The 19,117-nt window shown below is 35.8% G+C and overlaps 1 protein-coding gene across 2 annotated transcripts in view; it reads left to right on the forward strand.

Moving 5' to 3' along the window:
* Nucleotides 1-19,117, forward strand: part of LOC127525326 (potassium/sodium hyperpolarization-activated cyclic nucleotide-gated channel 1-like) — a 111,847-nt gene that overhangs the window by 55,076 nt on the left and 37,654 nt on the right. For both annotated transcript variants that reach the window (XM_051917819.1, XM_051917818.1), the window contains exon 4: nt 16,785-17,003. In XM_051917819.1, coding sequence (XP_051773779.1) covers nt 16,785-17,003 — 219 coding nt within the window. The remainder of the gene's footprint in view (nt 1-16,784; nt 17,004-19,117) is intronic.

Genomic DNA, 19,117 nt, shown 5'->3' on the forward strand with positions numbered 1-19,117 from the left:
GGCCAACTTTGGACCCAGACGCTGCCGATGTGAGTGTGACGTCATTTCAAACAAAACCAGGCCAAAACGAAGTTTGTTTTGTGTTTGTTTTTGGGAGCTTGCCAAAGCAAACTTTCTGGAAAAGTTCACTCTGACTGGTAAACACCTTCGAACTATCATTGGTCTGTGGCGATGATTTAATAGGTAGGTGTGGGTCTGAGGCTCCGCCTTCTTTGACGTGTAAATCTCCGGTTCATTTCTTCTGTTCAGTCTGTCAAGGTCAGACGTCTGCAAGTGAAAACATGAACACACTGGAAAGCCCCTTCATAGCAGAAAATTTTGTAATTCAAATTGAAAGAGACACTGACTGTTTTTCATGTTTAATACTGTAAAGCTGCTTGCTTTTAAACAATCTATTGAATAAAGTGGTATATAAATAAACGTGAGATTACTGAAGTGCTGATTTGCAGAGCTTGTGCAAACATCCACATCACTATGATCAAATGCTTTCTTTACTGTTTTCTCAACGCTGTCATGTTTGTATGTTTATTTTGATATTGAAAGGAAAGCACGTAGCATTAACATGTTCATCTAAATGCCGCTCTCAGCAGTGTGGGCGCTGTCAGGATGTTTGCTAACAGCATACTGCTGCTTAAGTATTACAAACTTTTTTTTACCCCACAACGAAGGACGAAAAAGAACTTTGCAGTGTTGAGGAAAGTTACTTTTAAAAGTAATGCATTACAATATCGTGTTACTCCCTAAAAAAAGTAACTAATTGCGTTACCTTTTTATGGAAGTAAGGTGTTACGTTACTTTTTCATTACTTTTTCTTATCTGGGCAGTTTGTTTGTTTGTTTTTACAACAAAAAAGTTCTATTTTTGGCAAATGTAAAGGCCCTTTTACACCATAAGTGAAATGAATTAGCCTCAGGCTGAAGGAAATTCAAATTCACACCTGAACAGTAGAGGGTGCAGTTCAAACAAACAAGCCTTTCAGCTGTGCTGCCATTCTGGAATACAGAAGAATAGGACGCAGGAGAAGTAAATGAATAAATGTATGCTCACGTTTAGTCTAGAACTACAATAACCATCATGTTCACACAGCGCACACAACGCCTCTGCACTTACTCACGATGGGGACAGGAGAGGTGTCAGTCAATACATGGGAAAACAAAGTAGCTTGCCTTACTTGTTTGAAAAAGTAACTCCGATATTTTGTTGTAAATTTAAAATTAATGCGTTACTTTACTAGTTACTTGAAAAAAGTAATCTGATTACATAACTCGCATTACTTGTAATGCGTTACCACCATGCGTTAGTATATCAAGGCCTTAAGTGGGTGAATCTTGGCCAGAAAAAGCTGTAATGTGCAATGACAAAACTTTAAGATGTTGAATGTCAAAGACTACTTAACTAGCTAGCCATTACTGTTAAACCGCTGACATTTTGGTGCTTTTACATGACGACGCAACAGTCAAGTGGGAAAATTGAGTGAAAGTTGAGTGAATCCAGAGTTTTAAACTTCAGTTTGTTTGACAAAGTCATGAACGGACATCTGAAACAACTTACACAACGCGATTACACCAGTTAGTCAGAATAATATGTTCTAAATGAAACAACCCTGAGCATATGAATATTTGGACTTGCACGTCCCATTACTGTTAAAATCCAAAGAGGCACTGGGCAGAACATTTTATACTTGACCTTTATCAAATGAGAGCTGTTCAGCTAATCAGGACAGATGGCTCACTGTAGTTTTTCACCGCACATCATGTTGGTGCTAAATGGATGTTAAAATGCCAAGACTATTTTTTTTTTCCTTCTCACAACTTTACGAATGAGTTCAACCCATATTCCAGGTCAAATTGCAGTGCTGGTAAAAGCATTAGGCTTTTTTAGTTCAAGGCCAACTGTGTCACACTGTTTTAGGAAGTCAGATTTCTCTGATTCCCACTAACAAAGATTACACGTTCACTTTGAAAGCGTGCGTAGAAATCAGCAGACGGCATGTGCAGATCTCTTTGCATATTCTTCTGAGCCTGTTAGCTTGGCATCACATTAGATAACAGTCTTGGATGGTGGTGGGGTGGTGATATGGCTGTCCGTGGTTACGCAACCATATCCCCCCCTCAAGTGCTACAGGGCTCAATCTAACTTTGAGGTGCTCTGTGTGATACTGTGGGCCCCTCGGCTCTGGAGGGCCTTACCGGGAATCATTGATATTTGTGTTTTGAAATGTTGCGAAACCTCTGGCTATATTGAACGTGACATTTCTGACAAATTAAAGACACTGCGATGAGCGTCATGAAAATTACAGAAAACAAGCCCTTTGTTATAGCTGTAATGCTTACAGGAAGTGACATAACTGTGCTCCAAATATGTACTTTTTTTTAAATTCTAAGCAAATTTCTCTCATCTTTGCTCTCTGAGCTCAAGAAGAGGTCAAACGCTTGTGGTGTTTTTACTGCAGTGGGATGCGATAGGAGGTTGAAATTGCCCCTTGTGGCTTTGATTTCAAATACTAGCCTCAGGTTCCTGTATTTTTTTTTTAAACGAAATAGGAATATACTGCAGTACACACACACAAACACACGCTTTATTTCAAAACCTAGTGGGCTGCCTATCTAGACAGCATTTTAAGAGACCATATGAAGGCTGTTCCCCAAAAAGTATACCTTCTTTTAGCCAGATTTGGCATGCATCCTTCAGTTAAGTCAATCTTAGAATGCACTGCACCAAACTCACCTTCTGGAAAATTCCCATTTTTATGCCTAGAAGTCATAAATGTGCATGCAAGTGAAAAAAAAAAAGTTAATGTGATGGGCATTTCTGTATCGCTTCAGCAAAAACTGATAGATGTTTTATCACTAATGTAACAAAATGAAAAGTAAACGATGCACATTAGATGTATAATCGACGCTTATCTATCCTGCCTGCATAGCCACAGAAATTGATAGGAAATGTAATTTTGTCCCACAAAACAGACTTCATAAACCAAATGACTAGCTTTTATGGTGAGCTTTAAAGCTTTTCTTCATTAACAAATCACAGAAGCATCAGAATGACGTACAGAACCATTCTGTCAGCATAAGTCTCTTATGCTCACCAAGGCATGGATTCATTTGATCAAAAATAGGATTGTGAAACAGGATTATGAAATATTATTACAATTTAAAATAACTGCTTTCTATTTTAATATATTTTAAAGTGTAATTTATTCTTGTGATGGTTTCAGCAGCAATTACTCCAGTCTTCAGTGTTGCATTATCAATGTTGACAATTATCAACAATATTTTTTGTGGAAACCATGATACATTTTTTTTTTCAGGATTCTTTGATGAATAGAAAGAACAGAAAGTTCAAAAGAACAGCATTTATTTGAAATATAATTTTTTTTTTTTTTTTTTTTGCAAGTATTTACTGTTACTTTTGATCTATTTAATGAATCCTTGCTGAATAAAAGTATTAATTTATTTCCAAAACAGCAAATTCTAGTCAATATTTACAATTAAAATATTCCAATTTCTGTGCCACTTGTCACCAAATGGAAAATAATGACAGTGAAACCTGTTTTCAAAATGTTCTGTGCTCATCTTGTAAATACAATCATTCCAACATAATTTGAAGCCATAAATTGTCTCTTCTCCAAGACCATTGTCACTTCAACAATCAAACATGCACATCCACCACGACTATTGAATGCAGATCACTTAATATTGTCAGTTGTACTGAGATTCATTCTCTTAATAAGAGCTTTTGTTATTAAGCCATCAATTTTGCAGGTGTTTTGATGCGACATTTCTTCAGCAAAGGGTTTCTAAACTGTTTGAGGTGCACCACTTCCTCCTTTCTGTGAATTATATCAAGACTGCATCATTATTTTCCATCTCATTCCTCTGGGCTTTGTTCAGATAAATGCCACAACCAGAAATTCATAACAGAAACAAACAGAAAATCAAAAGTGTTTTGTTTTACGTTTCTGTACCATAAGACTCATCAATTTTTATGTACCTTCTTAGTCTAGGTGCATTATCTTCTCTCTCTCTCTCTTTCCTTCCCTGAGTGACTTTGTGTGACTTTGAATCAATGACCTCCCTGTTTACCTCTGCACCACTTTCTCCTCCCCAAAAAAAATCAATGCAGATGAAAAATGAGCAAAGATTCCCGGTGTTGTCTTTTCCCCGTGCACGGATGGGGGTCCCAGAGGGAGGTGGTGGCCCTGCTGCTTAGTAATTCAGGGTTTAGACGGGCGAAGAGAAGAAGAGGCTATAATGCCCTGGCGGGGGAGTGCTAATTGGGACATTGAGTCTGAGCAGACAGGAGGCGACACCGACTGTTACTGGCCAGGCTGTCGGGTTAATTTAGCCATCAGAGAGGTTAGCGTTGCAGGACTGTCTGGGGATCTCGACATGCCTCCCTCAGCAGGATCCAAAGTGACTGTAAATTGAAACCACTGTATAACTCAATATTTGAAATATTGATAGAAGTAGATGTGTCATTTTCCAAACTTGTAGCATAAATTTTTCCCAAAAGTCCACCAAGTTTCCTAAACTAAAAACAGTCATGAACAGTGTTGGGGGTGACGCATTACAAGTAACGTGAGTTACGTAATCAGATTACTTTTTTCAAGTAACTAGAAAAGTAACACATTACGTTTAAATTTACAACAAACTATTTGAGTTAGTTTTGTGTGTGCTGTGTAAACATGATGATTATTCTAGACTAGCTCTCAACTGAATGTGAGTATATTTTACTCATTTAATTCTTCTCCTGAGTCCTGTTCTTATTTATATTTTAGAATGGCAGCTCAGCTGAAAGGCTTGTTTGAACTGCACCCTCTATTGTACAGGAGTGAATTTGCATTTCCTTCAGCCTGAGGCTTATTCATTTCACTTTTGGTGTGAAAGGGCCTTTACGTTTGCCAAAAATAGAACTTTTTTGTTGTTATAAAAACAAACTGACAGCCCAGCCCAGATGAGAAAAAGTAACGCAAAAGTAACATAATGCATTACTTTCAATAAAAAGCAACTAAGTAATACAATTAGTTTAAAAAGCAACTTTCAAAAGTAACTTTCCCCAACACTGGCCATGAATCATGTCAGAATTTGCCCAAATTATAAGTTTCTAATCAGTAAAAAAAGTTTAAATCTTTAGCTATATAGGCTACATTACATTATTTTAAAATGTAATTGATTCCTGTGATGCAAAGCTGAATTTTCAGCATCATTACTCCAGTCTTCAGTGTCAGAAATCATTGCTAATTTGCTGCTCAAGAAACATTTCTTATTATCAATGGAGAAAACCGTTGCTGTTAATTATTCTTGTGGACACTAATACTTTTTTCAGGATTAATAGAAAGTTCACAAAAACAGCATTTATTGCAAAAAGAATAGAACAACTGTCACTTTTGAACAATTTAGTGCATCCTTGCTGAATAAAAGCATTCATTTCTTTAAAAAAATTTTTAATGACCCCAAACTTTTGAATGGTAGTTTATAATGAAATTTTTTAATGTAAATGTGCCTTAGTGTCACCAAATAGAGGATTTAGAGGATTAGTTTTCAGGACATATCCATACTGTGGATGTCTGTATAATGTTTATTGTAATTTATTGCTTGATAAACGAATGTCATGCATTATAGAACAATTTTAAATTAATTTGAAAATCTTTTATCTAGTTCAACAAGTATTAAATCATGTATTAGGCAAGCTTGTAACCTACTTTTCAATACAAAAAAAAAAAAAGTGAAGTGTATCTTTCCATCGGTCAGTGTCCACTTGATACTCTTGTACAATGATGAGTGGAATGTACAATGATAGTAACAGGACCTACAGATGTGACATGGACCACAGAGAGAAGATTTAGCAGTGCAGACCATTAAAAAGTCTCAAAAATGACTGATGTAGCCAACTGAAGTGAAAGTGAAATCAGTAAAATCAATTAAAATCAAATCACAGGGATTTTATCTGATCTTCAGAGGATTTTTATGAATGCTTTAATGAAATGTGTGTGTGTGTGTGTGTGTGTGTGTGTGTATATATATATATATATATATATATATATATATATAGTTTGTGTGTGTATTTATACATTATAATTACTTTTTTATATGTAAAATTTTATAATTAGAAAGTATAAATTATAAAAAAAATAAAAATAACCAAAATGACATTCATTTAAAACAGTTTTTGCTACTGTACCTTTAAATCTTCTGTCTGTTGCTGTATGTCTAACTAGTACAATATTTTGTTCAAATGACCAAAACAAATAGCTTTCCAAAATTTGCATTTAAGTTATTGATGCTCATGATGAGTACATTCAAAGCTAATTTATTCAAAGTAACACTGTAGATTTCCTCACATAGATTATAACTAATGATTATAAAAATGATAATTATGCTTAGTTTATTTACTTGAGTTTTCAGTGTCTACTTACAAAGGATGTGAAATAGATTATGAACCTGCAGTAGCAGCCAAACCAGCAGAGGTTTTGCGGGAAACGCTGTCCATAAATCAAGTTTCTAACACGAGTGCTCTGCGAAAACACACTGCAAAGAGGAAACATCAATAACTATAATTGTTTTCCCACATAGTAAATAATAAATGAGTTTTTAATTGAATGATGTGTTGCAGGCACAAGTTCCTATGTACGTGACTTGATCATGAATTTTGCATTACTGTCCAGTCCGCACTACTGCAGCAAAACATTAATGAGATGCTTCATTTGATCTTTTGTACATAAAATAATCCACATCATCCCTGTGGATGTCTATAATAAATCATTTGAATACAGCCCTCTGGGATTTTCTCTGAGATGGCCTCAATGTGATCTACATCTCTCTCAGCACACACTGTCTGCTACCACCTGATTGGTTCACGCTTGAATAGCTGGATAGTAACTGGGCTTGTGTGGGTGTGTGTGAGGGGGGATATAATAAAACATTTCCTACACACCTTTAGACAACACTCACCTCATGCAAAGACAAAAGATTGGTTCAGTAGTGACACTAAAAGCCCGCTAGCCTCTCCAAGAGCATTTTAATCAGGTCTTTTTGTATTCTTAATCTTCCATTTCATCGGCCGTAGTCGTATTTCTCTCGTTTAAACCATTACTTCAAATGCCAGTCTAAACTGTAAGGGCATTCTGTATGTTACCGTTGCACAAAATCGTGACTATTGCCTCTGCTATAAATAACCACAGATGCAAAACAACACACAACCCAGAGGGCTTTCTGTGTGTCTGTGGATTGGATGGTTTGTTTTGGTGTGAAAGGTGACGTAACATAGGTTGGGTGTGAGCGATCAATCTAAGAGCTGGTATATGGGCAGGTTTATCTGTTTGAGTAACACTCAACAGGTGCTTCACTGTAATCATCAGACATGATAACACCTCGTAAAAGCCCCCTACAGACTGGAATAGAGCCCACCGGTCCAGTTCGGGAAGTAACAATCCCATTTAATTTCCCCATAGAGAAATTGATTTTTAGCAATAATGTATAAACCTTTCAAGACAGACCTACAACAGCTCACAAAGAAGTCACCTTCAAACCAAGCAGGTTTCTCTTTTGGTCAAAGCTACGAATGCATGTGACCAGCTTGAATCTGTTGCGAAATCTGAACGGAGAAATCTTTCACCCTCATGCAAATTTTTTCCTGATCGTGTCATGTGGATTCCTATTGAAACGATTGGATTTCGGCCGCAAAGATTCATTGAACATTGATAAATGTGATCACACCTTAAAGGGGACCTATTATGCCTCTTTTCACAAGATGTAATAAGTCTCTGGTGTCCCTAGAATGTGTGAAGTTTCAGCTCAAAATACCCCTATTTGGGTGTGAGCAAAAACACGGCGTTTTTGTGTGTGTCCCTTTAAATGCAAATGAGCTGATGCTCCCGGCCCGCTTTCCAGAAAAGGGAGGAGCTTTCACAGCTCACGCTTCGGTTGCTCAACAACAAAGCTGGTGAATCTCACGCAGCCAAAATGACTATTGTCATTAACGCTGTTCAGCCTTAAATTGTTCAAACTGGAGTCGAGCACTGATGGAGAGACTCAGGAGGAAGTTACAACTTTTATAAATTTATGTAGTTGTAGCTGTAGCTGTGGAGTTGATTCAACTCATCGACTAGCACGTGCCGTCATGTTAATCTTTTGTGAAAATTCTGTGTTGAATTGACCCTCGTTTGTGAAGCAGTCCGTCGTAAAATGACATCACATTAGTAGTATAAGCTGTTTTGTGGGTGAGTCACCGATACATTTATGTCAAACACAACTTCTGTTTGTGCTAGCATAAAGTAATAGAGCATATGGAGTCTAAGGGAAAGCACATGGAAAGTGAAGCTGCCTGAACTGAAGAAACATATTGCATTACTTAAAAATACTTACATTTTCTTCATCTGCAGCTTTGCCTCGCTTGCAAAAACAAAATGGCGGTGCCATGGGTAGAAACATACAGATTAAGGGGTGGTAATATTATAATAAGATCCCCTTCCTACATCAATAGGGGAGCGAAATCTGAGTGGCTCGTATTTTTCACATGCTTAAAGTTACTGGGTTGTCCTTTTTCATGTTTTCTGGGTTGGTAAATGCAACGGGGACCCGATTATAGCATTTAAACACGGAAAAATTCAGATTTTCATGATATGTCCCCTTTAAGACATCCTGAATGAACCAGTGTATTGAATGAATATGATGAGCAAATGATTCAGTCTCTTTATAAAAAATAATAATAATAATTAAAAAAAAATCACTTGTCACCACCTACTGTAACCTGCAGAAAGTCACTGAAAATAGTATTGTCCAAATAATGTCCTGTAGTTTTAGATTCAAGTATTTCCTTTGCAATGCTTCAGCAATTAGTAGTTCATTTCCTCATAATCTCATATCTTTTGTCTTTTCCTCTGATTTTCCAATTTTTTTTCTTCATATGTCAATGAATTTCTGTCATGTTTTGATTGATCTTGGAGCTTATGGAGAAAATAAATGGGAAAATGATACTGGAACAAAAACTGCTATAAAAAGTGAACAGTCACTAATGCTTTCATCCACACAGAAACATAAACACAGAATAGATTCAGAAAAACATGCACACCTATATATATATATATATCTACCTACATTGATATATTCTGTTCTGTATGCACAAGCACACAGAAGGAAATTCATCTGACCCATCTAAAAAGAACAAGACTCTATAAATCCATTAATGTTATGCAGCCCACAACTTCCTTAAGCCCTCTTATCTTCCGCATATGGCTCTTGATCTTCTGTAATGCTGAATTAAGAAGAATATCATTACTGTACTCTCTAAATGACCCTTGTTTTCTGGAAACGCTTTGAAACTTGTGGCTAGTTAAAGCAATAAGGCGGAGAGAAGCAGAAATATGAATGCGTGTGGCCTTTTTGTAAGAGTGTGTGCATTAGGAAAAGCCTGAGCCTCATTTGAATTTTTATTGCACAGTAGCTCATCAGGAGAAAAGCCCAGTAGAACAAAGGTGATTTCCAGCTTATTTATAATAAGAAGCGCTACTACCTGACTCATTATCTTCCTGCTTAAACTTCTCACCCACAATGCATGGCATAATGTACACTGTAAGCTCCAATGGTATCCTCCTGTATTCTCAGTCACGTTTTTGTTCTAAATGCATGTAAAAGGCCCCATGTCCATTTAGTTTGCCGGTGGGCTTGGATAGAGGGCACTGTTTTTCCACTTGCCTTTTTTATGGTTGTAGTGGAGAAAGCAGCAAAGCTATGTTCGGAATAGAATTCTATTTACTATTTTTACAGTATGTATACCATGCACAGTTATGCAAATTTCTGTGTGTAAACAATATCTTGAAATGCTACAACTAAGCAACTTGAGCAAACTGCATAAAATACCATATCCCACAATGCAAAGCAGTAATATCAGCTGTTATAACACATATGCTGTGTCCGAATATGCATACTTCCATACTATATAGAAGGCAAAAAACAGTATGCCACCAGAGAAGTATGTCTGAATTCATAGTATTCATAAAACAGTGAGAGAAAAGTACCTGGATGACCTACTACTTCCAGCGAGATTCTGAAGTGCACATTCAATAGACACTTTACAGTCCCATGAGGCCACAGGAGAGGAATTATGAATGCCAGTGAAGCGACGCAACTAATGCCGTAGGTCACATGACAGTGACAACATAGCGGATGCAGTACGTCCGGATTACATTCATTCTACACACATTCATACTATATAGAACATACTTTTTACCGGTCGCATATATTTCAAACCATACCCATATGTGATTTTGGACGTAGCGTTCTTTGATTCATTATTTGATCGGACTACCAAGAGCATTTTAACAAAATTGGAAATGCAAAATACCTGCAATTATTTACAAAGTTTGCTACATTCTCCTTTGTTTCCAATACTACTTAAAAAAAAATAATAAGCAGTGTTTACTGCACAGTATATGCATAATGGGAGCAATATGCTAGTATTCCATTCTGAACAAAGACTGCAATTCCCAAGGCAATTTTAATGAGACCATCATAACAAGGAGTCATTTTGCAAGAGATTATGAGAGTAGATAACATTGCAGAAAGCCAAATTAGAAGGAGTAGGAGATCACTAATCCTCTCAGGTTTATGAAAAGTAAATAGTCCTAAATAAAAGGTCTTTGTTTTTCTGACACACGCTCAAGGCACAAAGGCAGACCAGTATTTGAGGGGCCAGATGTTTGGAAATGTCTTTTTCCTTTTTCTTAATCATGATTACTTTTAAACTGTTTTGAGAGTCAACTCCCTGACTGGATTACATCAACAGAAAATGTGATTTGGTTTGTAAACAATAGAATTATTTTGGCTTAGACTTTCTGGATATGATATATTATTGATTTATGTTAAGCTCCATCAGTAGTATGTGTCTTGAATAACAGTTTAGTCGTACATCTACTTGTAAAAACCAGCAAAAAATGCTTTGACTGAAATATACATATACAGCTCAATACATTTACATTTTTACTCTAAGTGCATGATTGTCAACTGGGAAATGAGTCAAAACCACCTGCTACAGATGCTGTTGATCGAGCTTATCTTGTATTTAATGTACAGTAGTCCTTTAACTTTGATCAGTTTCATTGTCTCTTGAGATGTGCCAAATCAATAGTTTCTACTTTTATTTAATAAAGTCTCCTTGTTATAGTAATTAATTACCAGATGTAAGGAATAGAACAGGGATCTGTTTGGGAGCCTGTAAAAGATTGCTTTTAATTCTCAAGGGGCCTGTTGAGACGATTGCTTGGCCTTTCGTTTTATCTCACATGTCACTTTAGATAGCTCAGCTGACATCCATCAGGAGACATACTGAGGGAAGAGAAGAGAAAAGGTGAGAGAAGAAGAAAAACAGATAGAAAGAAAGATAGAAGGAGATAGACAGAGGCAGAAGCAGAAACCAGAAGATAAAAAGAGAGCGAGAGCTGCTAGCTGACAACGAGCCCAGAAAACAATTAATCGCTGAAAGGACACGCAAGCATTCAGTTTTCACAAATTAGAGATTGTGGTCTTGTACAAAACAAAAATTGATTTCCCTTTTATAAAAGGAAATACTGTACATGCATGCATAGTCAGATAAAATAAAGATAAAAAATTACTTTTAATTAGAAACTCAGACATGCAGTGCTACACTCTGACAGGATATATTTAGCACATTTATTTTCAGCAAAGTACCACACTTTACTATAATAAAATGCAATATTTGTTGCATTTGCAGCCATATTTTAAAAATATTTTTGTTTATAATTATTACATTTTTCCCACAGATTTCTAGCACTAGTAATATCATTAAAACCTTTTTAAATGACTTTTCAATATGCAAATGAAATTGTAAAAAAAAGCTGAGGACATGGGTAACACTTTACAATAAGGTTCCATTTGTTAACATTAGTTGAGCTGGTGTGAGTAAGTGGAGGCGGGGCTAATTTGCATTGCTAATTAAAAGAGCTTGGTTAATCGGGCCAATAAGGGACTATTATACAGATGTGTCATTAAAGATGTATAAAACCTGATAAAAAAAAAACAGACACTGGTTCGTGGGTTCACATTTATCATCGCCCCCTAGTGGCAAAGCATTTAAATTTCGAAACTTTCTGAAAACTTATGACATAACAACGCCTCGTTTTCTCAAATCATGTGACTTTCACAGTTTGATATGTGCTCCAAATCATTAGTTCAAAACAAAATATTCGCAAAGGTTTTAAAGCATCACGAAGCGTGTTTTGAAAGCACTCATCACTAGTTCTGTCACTGGTCTACCTTGTTTAAATAAACATTTGGAAGATGAAGAAAATGACAATGCATGTTCAGATGAAAATGCCTCTTCAGGTGGAGGTGGTTTATAGGAGCCTCTTATTACCCTTTTCTGACACAATCGGCCTGGTAACGTAGTGTATGATTAGCTGGAATGGCTGAATTGGATTGAATTTCAATTACTGCATGTCTGATCACGTCTGAGAAAGTCACAGCTGGGTGAGGGGAGCGGCCCGCTTGTTTAGTATCACAGGAGGGCCATGGCTCTGATATACTGGAGAAAGAACTTCAGATGTTTGGGACAGCAGTTTGACTGCAGTTGTTGAACAGGTGAATGGATTTTCCACACAAAAACTTGGGACAAATTTGTGAAAGGAGGATGTGTAAATGTGTCAACAGTGCTGGAGCCACTAGCTAAACATAGCAGCGCTATTAACTTAGCTACATTGTTCAGCAATGTCAATAAATAGTGTAGATTTTCCATTAACAGGCTATTTTGTTTCTAATAAATGTGTAGCATGACAAAATCCTGTTCTGTGCATGCAGTTATAGCTAGCTAATCAGGAAGAGTTATTTATATCCCCAATAACATTTTTACATCACTTAACCATGGTAAAATCACACTAACACACTGCCTCTCATAGCTTATTTCTATTTAATATTTTTCATAATTATTTCTGATTAATAGAGCTTATTGTAAATAGCTAATACAGTTAGCTACATTGTTAGTAAATCGCTATAAGCTATGCTACGAGACAATGATAACTTGACTGTTGTTGTACCGCTTTAATTTCTGAAATTATTTGAAGTAGCTTCCCAACACTGTATGTTTAAAACCATGTGCACATAAACACGTTTTAGTGACGTATGTTGGATTATTCACGTGTGCGCACGAGTGTCTCGTGTGACTATTATGAGGATTAGCTGAGCATTATGACCTGAGCAATACACCAGTTGCATAAACATAGCCGCTAATGGTGCCAAGTTAATACTGTGTCTTAAGAACTAGTCTGACCAGCTAGCAGTTAGTTAGGGGCTAATCACTCTTTTCATATTCAAATTATACCAATCTACCTTTTCATGAATCTGACTTTAAAAAGTTATGAGAGGAAAAAAAAAATTTGATATAAGTCTTGAAGAAAAAAAGTTAGATGACTAACTAATTAAGACTACTAGTCTAAACATTTTATGCAACTGGCACCTTGTTTAACATGGTGCTGTTTTTGACACCTTCTGCAGCACACACACACTACAACATACACAAAGATTATCAGTCAATCAACACATTTCCCAAGTGGGCTCTTCTAATCATCGGCAGACCACTTAAGGATTCGCAGCTATCAAATACGCCAGTATAGAGTGTTTGTTAAAACAGTGTCTGACTGTGGAGGATGAGAGGTTGTAGGCGTTTCTGGAGTGAGTCTGATTGGGACGGATCCCTTCTCTTGAGCGCCTGGTCATCAGAAACTACAAGGGAAGCTCCTTTGGGTTTTAATTTGTGTAATAATTTAAATATTTCCAGGTGTTGGAAAGCATGACTTACTATTTACATAAAACTGGTAATATTAAATGCTGTATATTTTATAATTGAAAGTTACAACCTAATATGCTTACTTTTTTTATTCACTAATTTTTGTAATGAGCCTGGCAGACAATAAAACAGAGAAAAAATCTTTAAGAGGGACTTAAACCAAAATTAAGGATTGGACAAGAATAAAATTCGGTTTTGCTTTGTGCTAATAAACAACTACCCAGAAATCAATATCAACTACCTAGAAACGCCCTAGCAACAACTCAGAACATTCTAGCAAGCACATAGCAATACTCTAGCAAAGCTGTAGCAACCACCACCGAGAACAACCTATCAACCACCTAGAAACCACTCAGAAAATCCTAACAAGCACAGAGCAACACTCAAGCAAAACTACCCAGAATCCCCTATATGCCACCTAGCAACACATTAACAACACCCTAGCAAGTACATAGCAAAACCCTAGCTAATTCTGTAGCAACCACCCAGAAAACCCTATCAACAAAATAGCAATGCCCTAGCAACCACTCAGAACAACTTAGAAATGTAGACTACTATAGCAACCCCATAGACAACACACCAGAAAACAGACAACCCCCACCACAGTAAATGTAGTATGGTGTAAATTGACATGGATCCTGATGCAATTCCAGCGCAAAATGCTACAGGGAATGTCTAATATTATGCTATTTATTTATTTTGCCACCTCAATTTGAGCAATTATGCCATAATTTTTCCATCAGTCTTCATAAGAAAATAGCAATCAGGATGGAGATTACAGTAGATTTGGCATTAATATGCGACTCATATGTACTAGAGATAATACACTCATAGAGAGAGACAGCACATCAGGAGTATTTTTCTAAAGTTCTCCTGACACATGCAGGCGAACACACCCAGCAGAACTAGCGTGTTTGATACGTCCCGGCTTGCGTTTGAGAGCCCTGTGGGTTGGCAGGCAGCGGTGCGCAGGTTTAAGAGCGGTTCAACGAGCTTTTGTCGGCTTCCTCAGCACTTTTTCCTCTTCAAAAAGAGCAGAAAGAGATTTGAGCAGTCAGCAAATCCATTCCAGACTCCATCCATGAACACAGAACTGTCACATCCCTCTAGTGAGTTTTCACATAAACACAAGGAGATGAGGCCATCGGGAAATAATATGTGAATTGTTTTAGTCAGTGTTCTCAGCGAAACATACCAACTAATGTCTGCGAGTAATGCTGACATCGAGGAGTGACAGAGCAAACTGAAAATAGCTTCTGGATATAAAATAAGTCAGAGAAGCAAATTTATCAGACATAAACAGAGCATCGTTATATTTGGTATGACCTCCCAAAAATATTTAATGCTGATTCAATGAGGATTTTACAACGAAACAGAATAAAAAACAGATGTTTTTTATAAAAGTAAGAATTAAACCACATCATATTTCACATCTTAGATTATTTTTTTTATAGAGAAATAACTAATTGTCATTTATATTATATTATAATATATTATATTATATATATATAAAAAAAAAAACTTGCTTGGAATGTTTCTACCTTTAGCATCTTGTTTTCATGATCTAATGTATTGATTCTGAACAGGGTCAGGCACTCTGCAGTATATCTGCAGTACAGTTTGTCTCTTTCTATTCGCACAGTTCTTCATTAAAATCAGCTGCACTAATAGCCTGTGAGAGGACTGAAAGTGTCCTTCCTCTTCTTCTCTTGTCCAGCATTAGGGATCCACAGAGCAGTACATCAACTGACGGCAGCTAATGGAAGTAATCCAAGTTGATTAGCAGACACCAAACCCATCACTTGTTTTCACACCCTGCTGCAAATGACGCAGTGACAAAAAGATGGTGTAGAGCAGGGGTATTTTGTCAGAGAGTGATAAAACAGACCAAACAAATAAATACGTAAATAAATAACTGGCAATATATATTATTTAAAAATAATTAATATGCTTGTTTCCGCCACTAAATAAAAAAATTAAAAAGGTAATTACGACTTTATCTCACAATTCTGAATTTTTTTCTCAGAATTGCAAGATTTAAACTCGCAATTGTGAGTTATAAATTCAGAATTGCGTGATATAAAGTCAGAATTGTGAGATATAAACTCGCCATTGCGTCTTATAGTCAGAATTGCAAGATATAAACTCACAATTCTGACTTTATATCACGCAAATCTGACTTTATATCACGCAATTCTGACTTTATATCACACAACTCTGACTTTGTAACTTGCAATTCTGACTTTATATCACACAATTCTGACTTTATAATTCGCAAGTCTGACTTTATATCACGCAATTCTGACTTTATAACTCGCAATTCTGACTTTATATCTCGCAATTCTGACTTTATAACTTTAAATTCTGAGTTTATATCACACAATTCTGACTTTATAACATGCGAATCTGACTATAACTTGCAATTCTGACTTTATATCACAAAATTTTGATTTTATATCATGCAATTCTGACTTTATAACTCGCAATTCTGACTTTGTAACTTGCAATTCTGACTTTATATCAGGCAATTCTAACTTTATAACTTGCAATTCTGACTTTATAACTTGCAATTCTGACTATATCTCACAATGAGTTTATATCTCGTAATTCTGAGGAAAAAAAGTCAAAATTGTGAGATATAAACTCGCAATTGCGAGAAAAAAGTCAGAATTGTGAGATAAAAAGTCGCAATTACCTTTTTTATTTTTTATTTCATGGCGGAAACAAGCTGAGGATGGATGGATTACAACGTATAAAAGGGAACAAAGAGAAAGAGGAAGGAGAGATGCATGGAGAAAGATAATTTGCCATGCATGTAGGTTTAGTTGGCAGAACGCTCTATGGAGACTCAATGATACAGCACAGAGTTTTTTTGGTTTTTTTGCCTGCAAGCCTGCATGTGTTAAATTCACTCCACCTGCTTTTCTATCTCTGACTGTCTTTCTTTTTGTCTCATCTTCTCCTCTCTGTCTCTTCTGCTCTCTTAGAACGACTCCTGGGGAAAGCAGTACTCTTACGCCCTATTTAAGGCCATGAGTCACATGCTGTGTATTGGGTATGGAGCCAGGGCGCCCGTCAGCATGTCAGACCTTTGGATCACCATGCTTAGTATGATTGTAGGCGCTACCTGTTACGCCATGTTTGTGGGCCACGCCACAGCTCTCATCCAGTCTCTGGACTCGTCTCGACGACAGTACCAAGAGAAGGTAAGAGCAACCTTATCGGTTTCATTCACCTAGCTGCTTTGTTTGCAGGTTTTCACACATTATTTTGATATTTACACCACCATGCCTTCATTGGACGTGCATGTGATCTTACAACTCCATGATAGTGTAGTAATCTGTGTCATCATCATGTATCACATTATAAGCTCATCAATCATTCAAGAATGACATCAATATTGATCTGACGTCAAAGAAATTCTACCTCTGCTACATGGGTAGAAGGCTGCATGCTTCAAAAAACATGTACAGGTTCAGGGCTGGAATCTTCAGGTCTAGAATTATGTTTGGATGAGTGATATAGCCAAAAAAAAATTTTATCACTGCAATATATATTACAAAATGATGATGATGATGATGATTATTATTATTATTATTATTATTATTATTATTATTATTATTATTATATTATTTTAAAAATTGTATAATTGTTGAATAATCCAAAATTGTTATTAATTACTAATTCATATTATTTATTAATAAAATATTATGAATATGATTTATTATGATTATGATTAAGAAAATTAATTTATTCTTTTTATTCATAACAATAATAATAATAATAATTTTGGAAAAATCCCAAATGTATTATTATTAATCAGTAATAATTCGTATTATTTTAGTGTTATTAAAACACTATGATTATGATTTATGATTATTTAATTCAGATTAATAATAATAGTAATAGTATTTTTTAACAATCAAGAAAGTTAAATATTAATTCATATTCTTGATTATTAAAAAACATCATGATTAAATGTTATTATTAAGATGTTGTTATTATTATTATCAAGAATATTTAATTTTCTTAAATAATTATAATAGTGAAAATTCATTCTTAATAATAATAATAATAATAATAATAGGCAATTCATATTCTTGATTAAGTGACATTAAGAATATTAATTATATTAATTGATTATATAAAAACAATTACTATTATTATTTAAGAAGAATTAATTCTCAATTATTAAATAATTACCATAAATTCATTATTAATAATAATAATAATAATAATAATACAATTAAATATTAATAATTAGTCATTCATATTCTTGATTATTCTCAAATATTATGATTATGATTAAGTGACATTAGGTTGAATTATTAATTGTATTAAAAAAGTAATAAAAACTATTATTATTACTACAAAATAAAGTCTGGCATAAGTGCAACTGACTCAGATCAGTAAAAATAATATTATAAAACATAGCTTTGATTCTGATTGGATAACTCTCATAAAGCCACTGAAAAATAGCCAGTATGCACAAACTGTGTCCATGCTTTATTTAAATTCTACATTACAGCAGCAAAATGTTACTCTGTTTGTTGCCTAACAAACACCCCTTAAAATCATGTTCTTTCCACACATCCTGCTCATAACACCATGTTTCTTTGTCAGACTCGCATGTAAACAGCATATAGCAATACCGGCACAAACACATCTACCGCGGTGCGTAATTCTCACCTGCTCAGGTTTTTGGAACCGGTGCAATTGCTGCTTAACACTTCTCTGCTGTTCTCTGACCTCAACTGTATAGTTCATTACTAAGCTAAATCAAGGATTGTGATACTTAAGTCATCAAGTCAGAGATGCCACTGCGTATTGATTCCACTTTCTCTAAACAGCATGCAGCTTCCTCCCCGAGATACCATGAGAGGAGGGATTGTCAGATTATCCCTCATTCTAAACTCCTCCTGTCTTTGAGTGCTTGTTGTACCGTTAGTGGATCATTATATCCCCATGCTTTCAAAGAGGATTTATCCCAAGTGAAAGACAAAAACACTCTCTGGGCCAAAGCATGTGCAAGGGGAGCCAGAGCTGCTTTGTCCCATGGGAGGAGGAGGGTTTTTTCTCAGCTGTGACCTCAACGAGCCAGGTTAACGTCACAACACACAACGTCATGCCAACATGAGCCATCAGCTTCTCCGTTTAATACCATTACAGTGAATGAATGGAAAGATGAGATGGAAATGGAGAGAATGGGATTGTGCTCCAGGGAGTTGGCACAGACTAAATGAAAAAGAATTATGTAGAATAGGCAACAATGTCAGAGAAAGACTGTACTTTTAGGGGTGTAACAGCTCGTTACTGGGCA

This window comes from Ctenopharyngodon idella, chromosome 13 (genome assembly GCF_019924925.1).
Source record: "Ctenopharyngodon idella isolate HZGC_01 chromosome 13, HZGC01, whole genome shotgun sequence".
Lineage (NCBI taxonomy): Eukaryota > Metazoa > Chordata > Actinopteri > Cypriniformes > Xenocyprididae > Ctenopharyngodon > Ctenopharyngodon idella.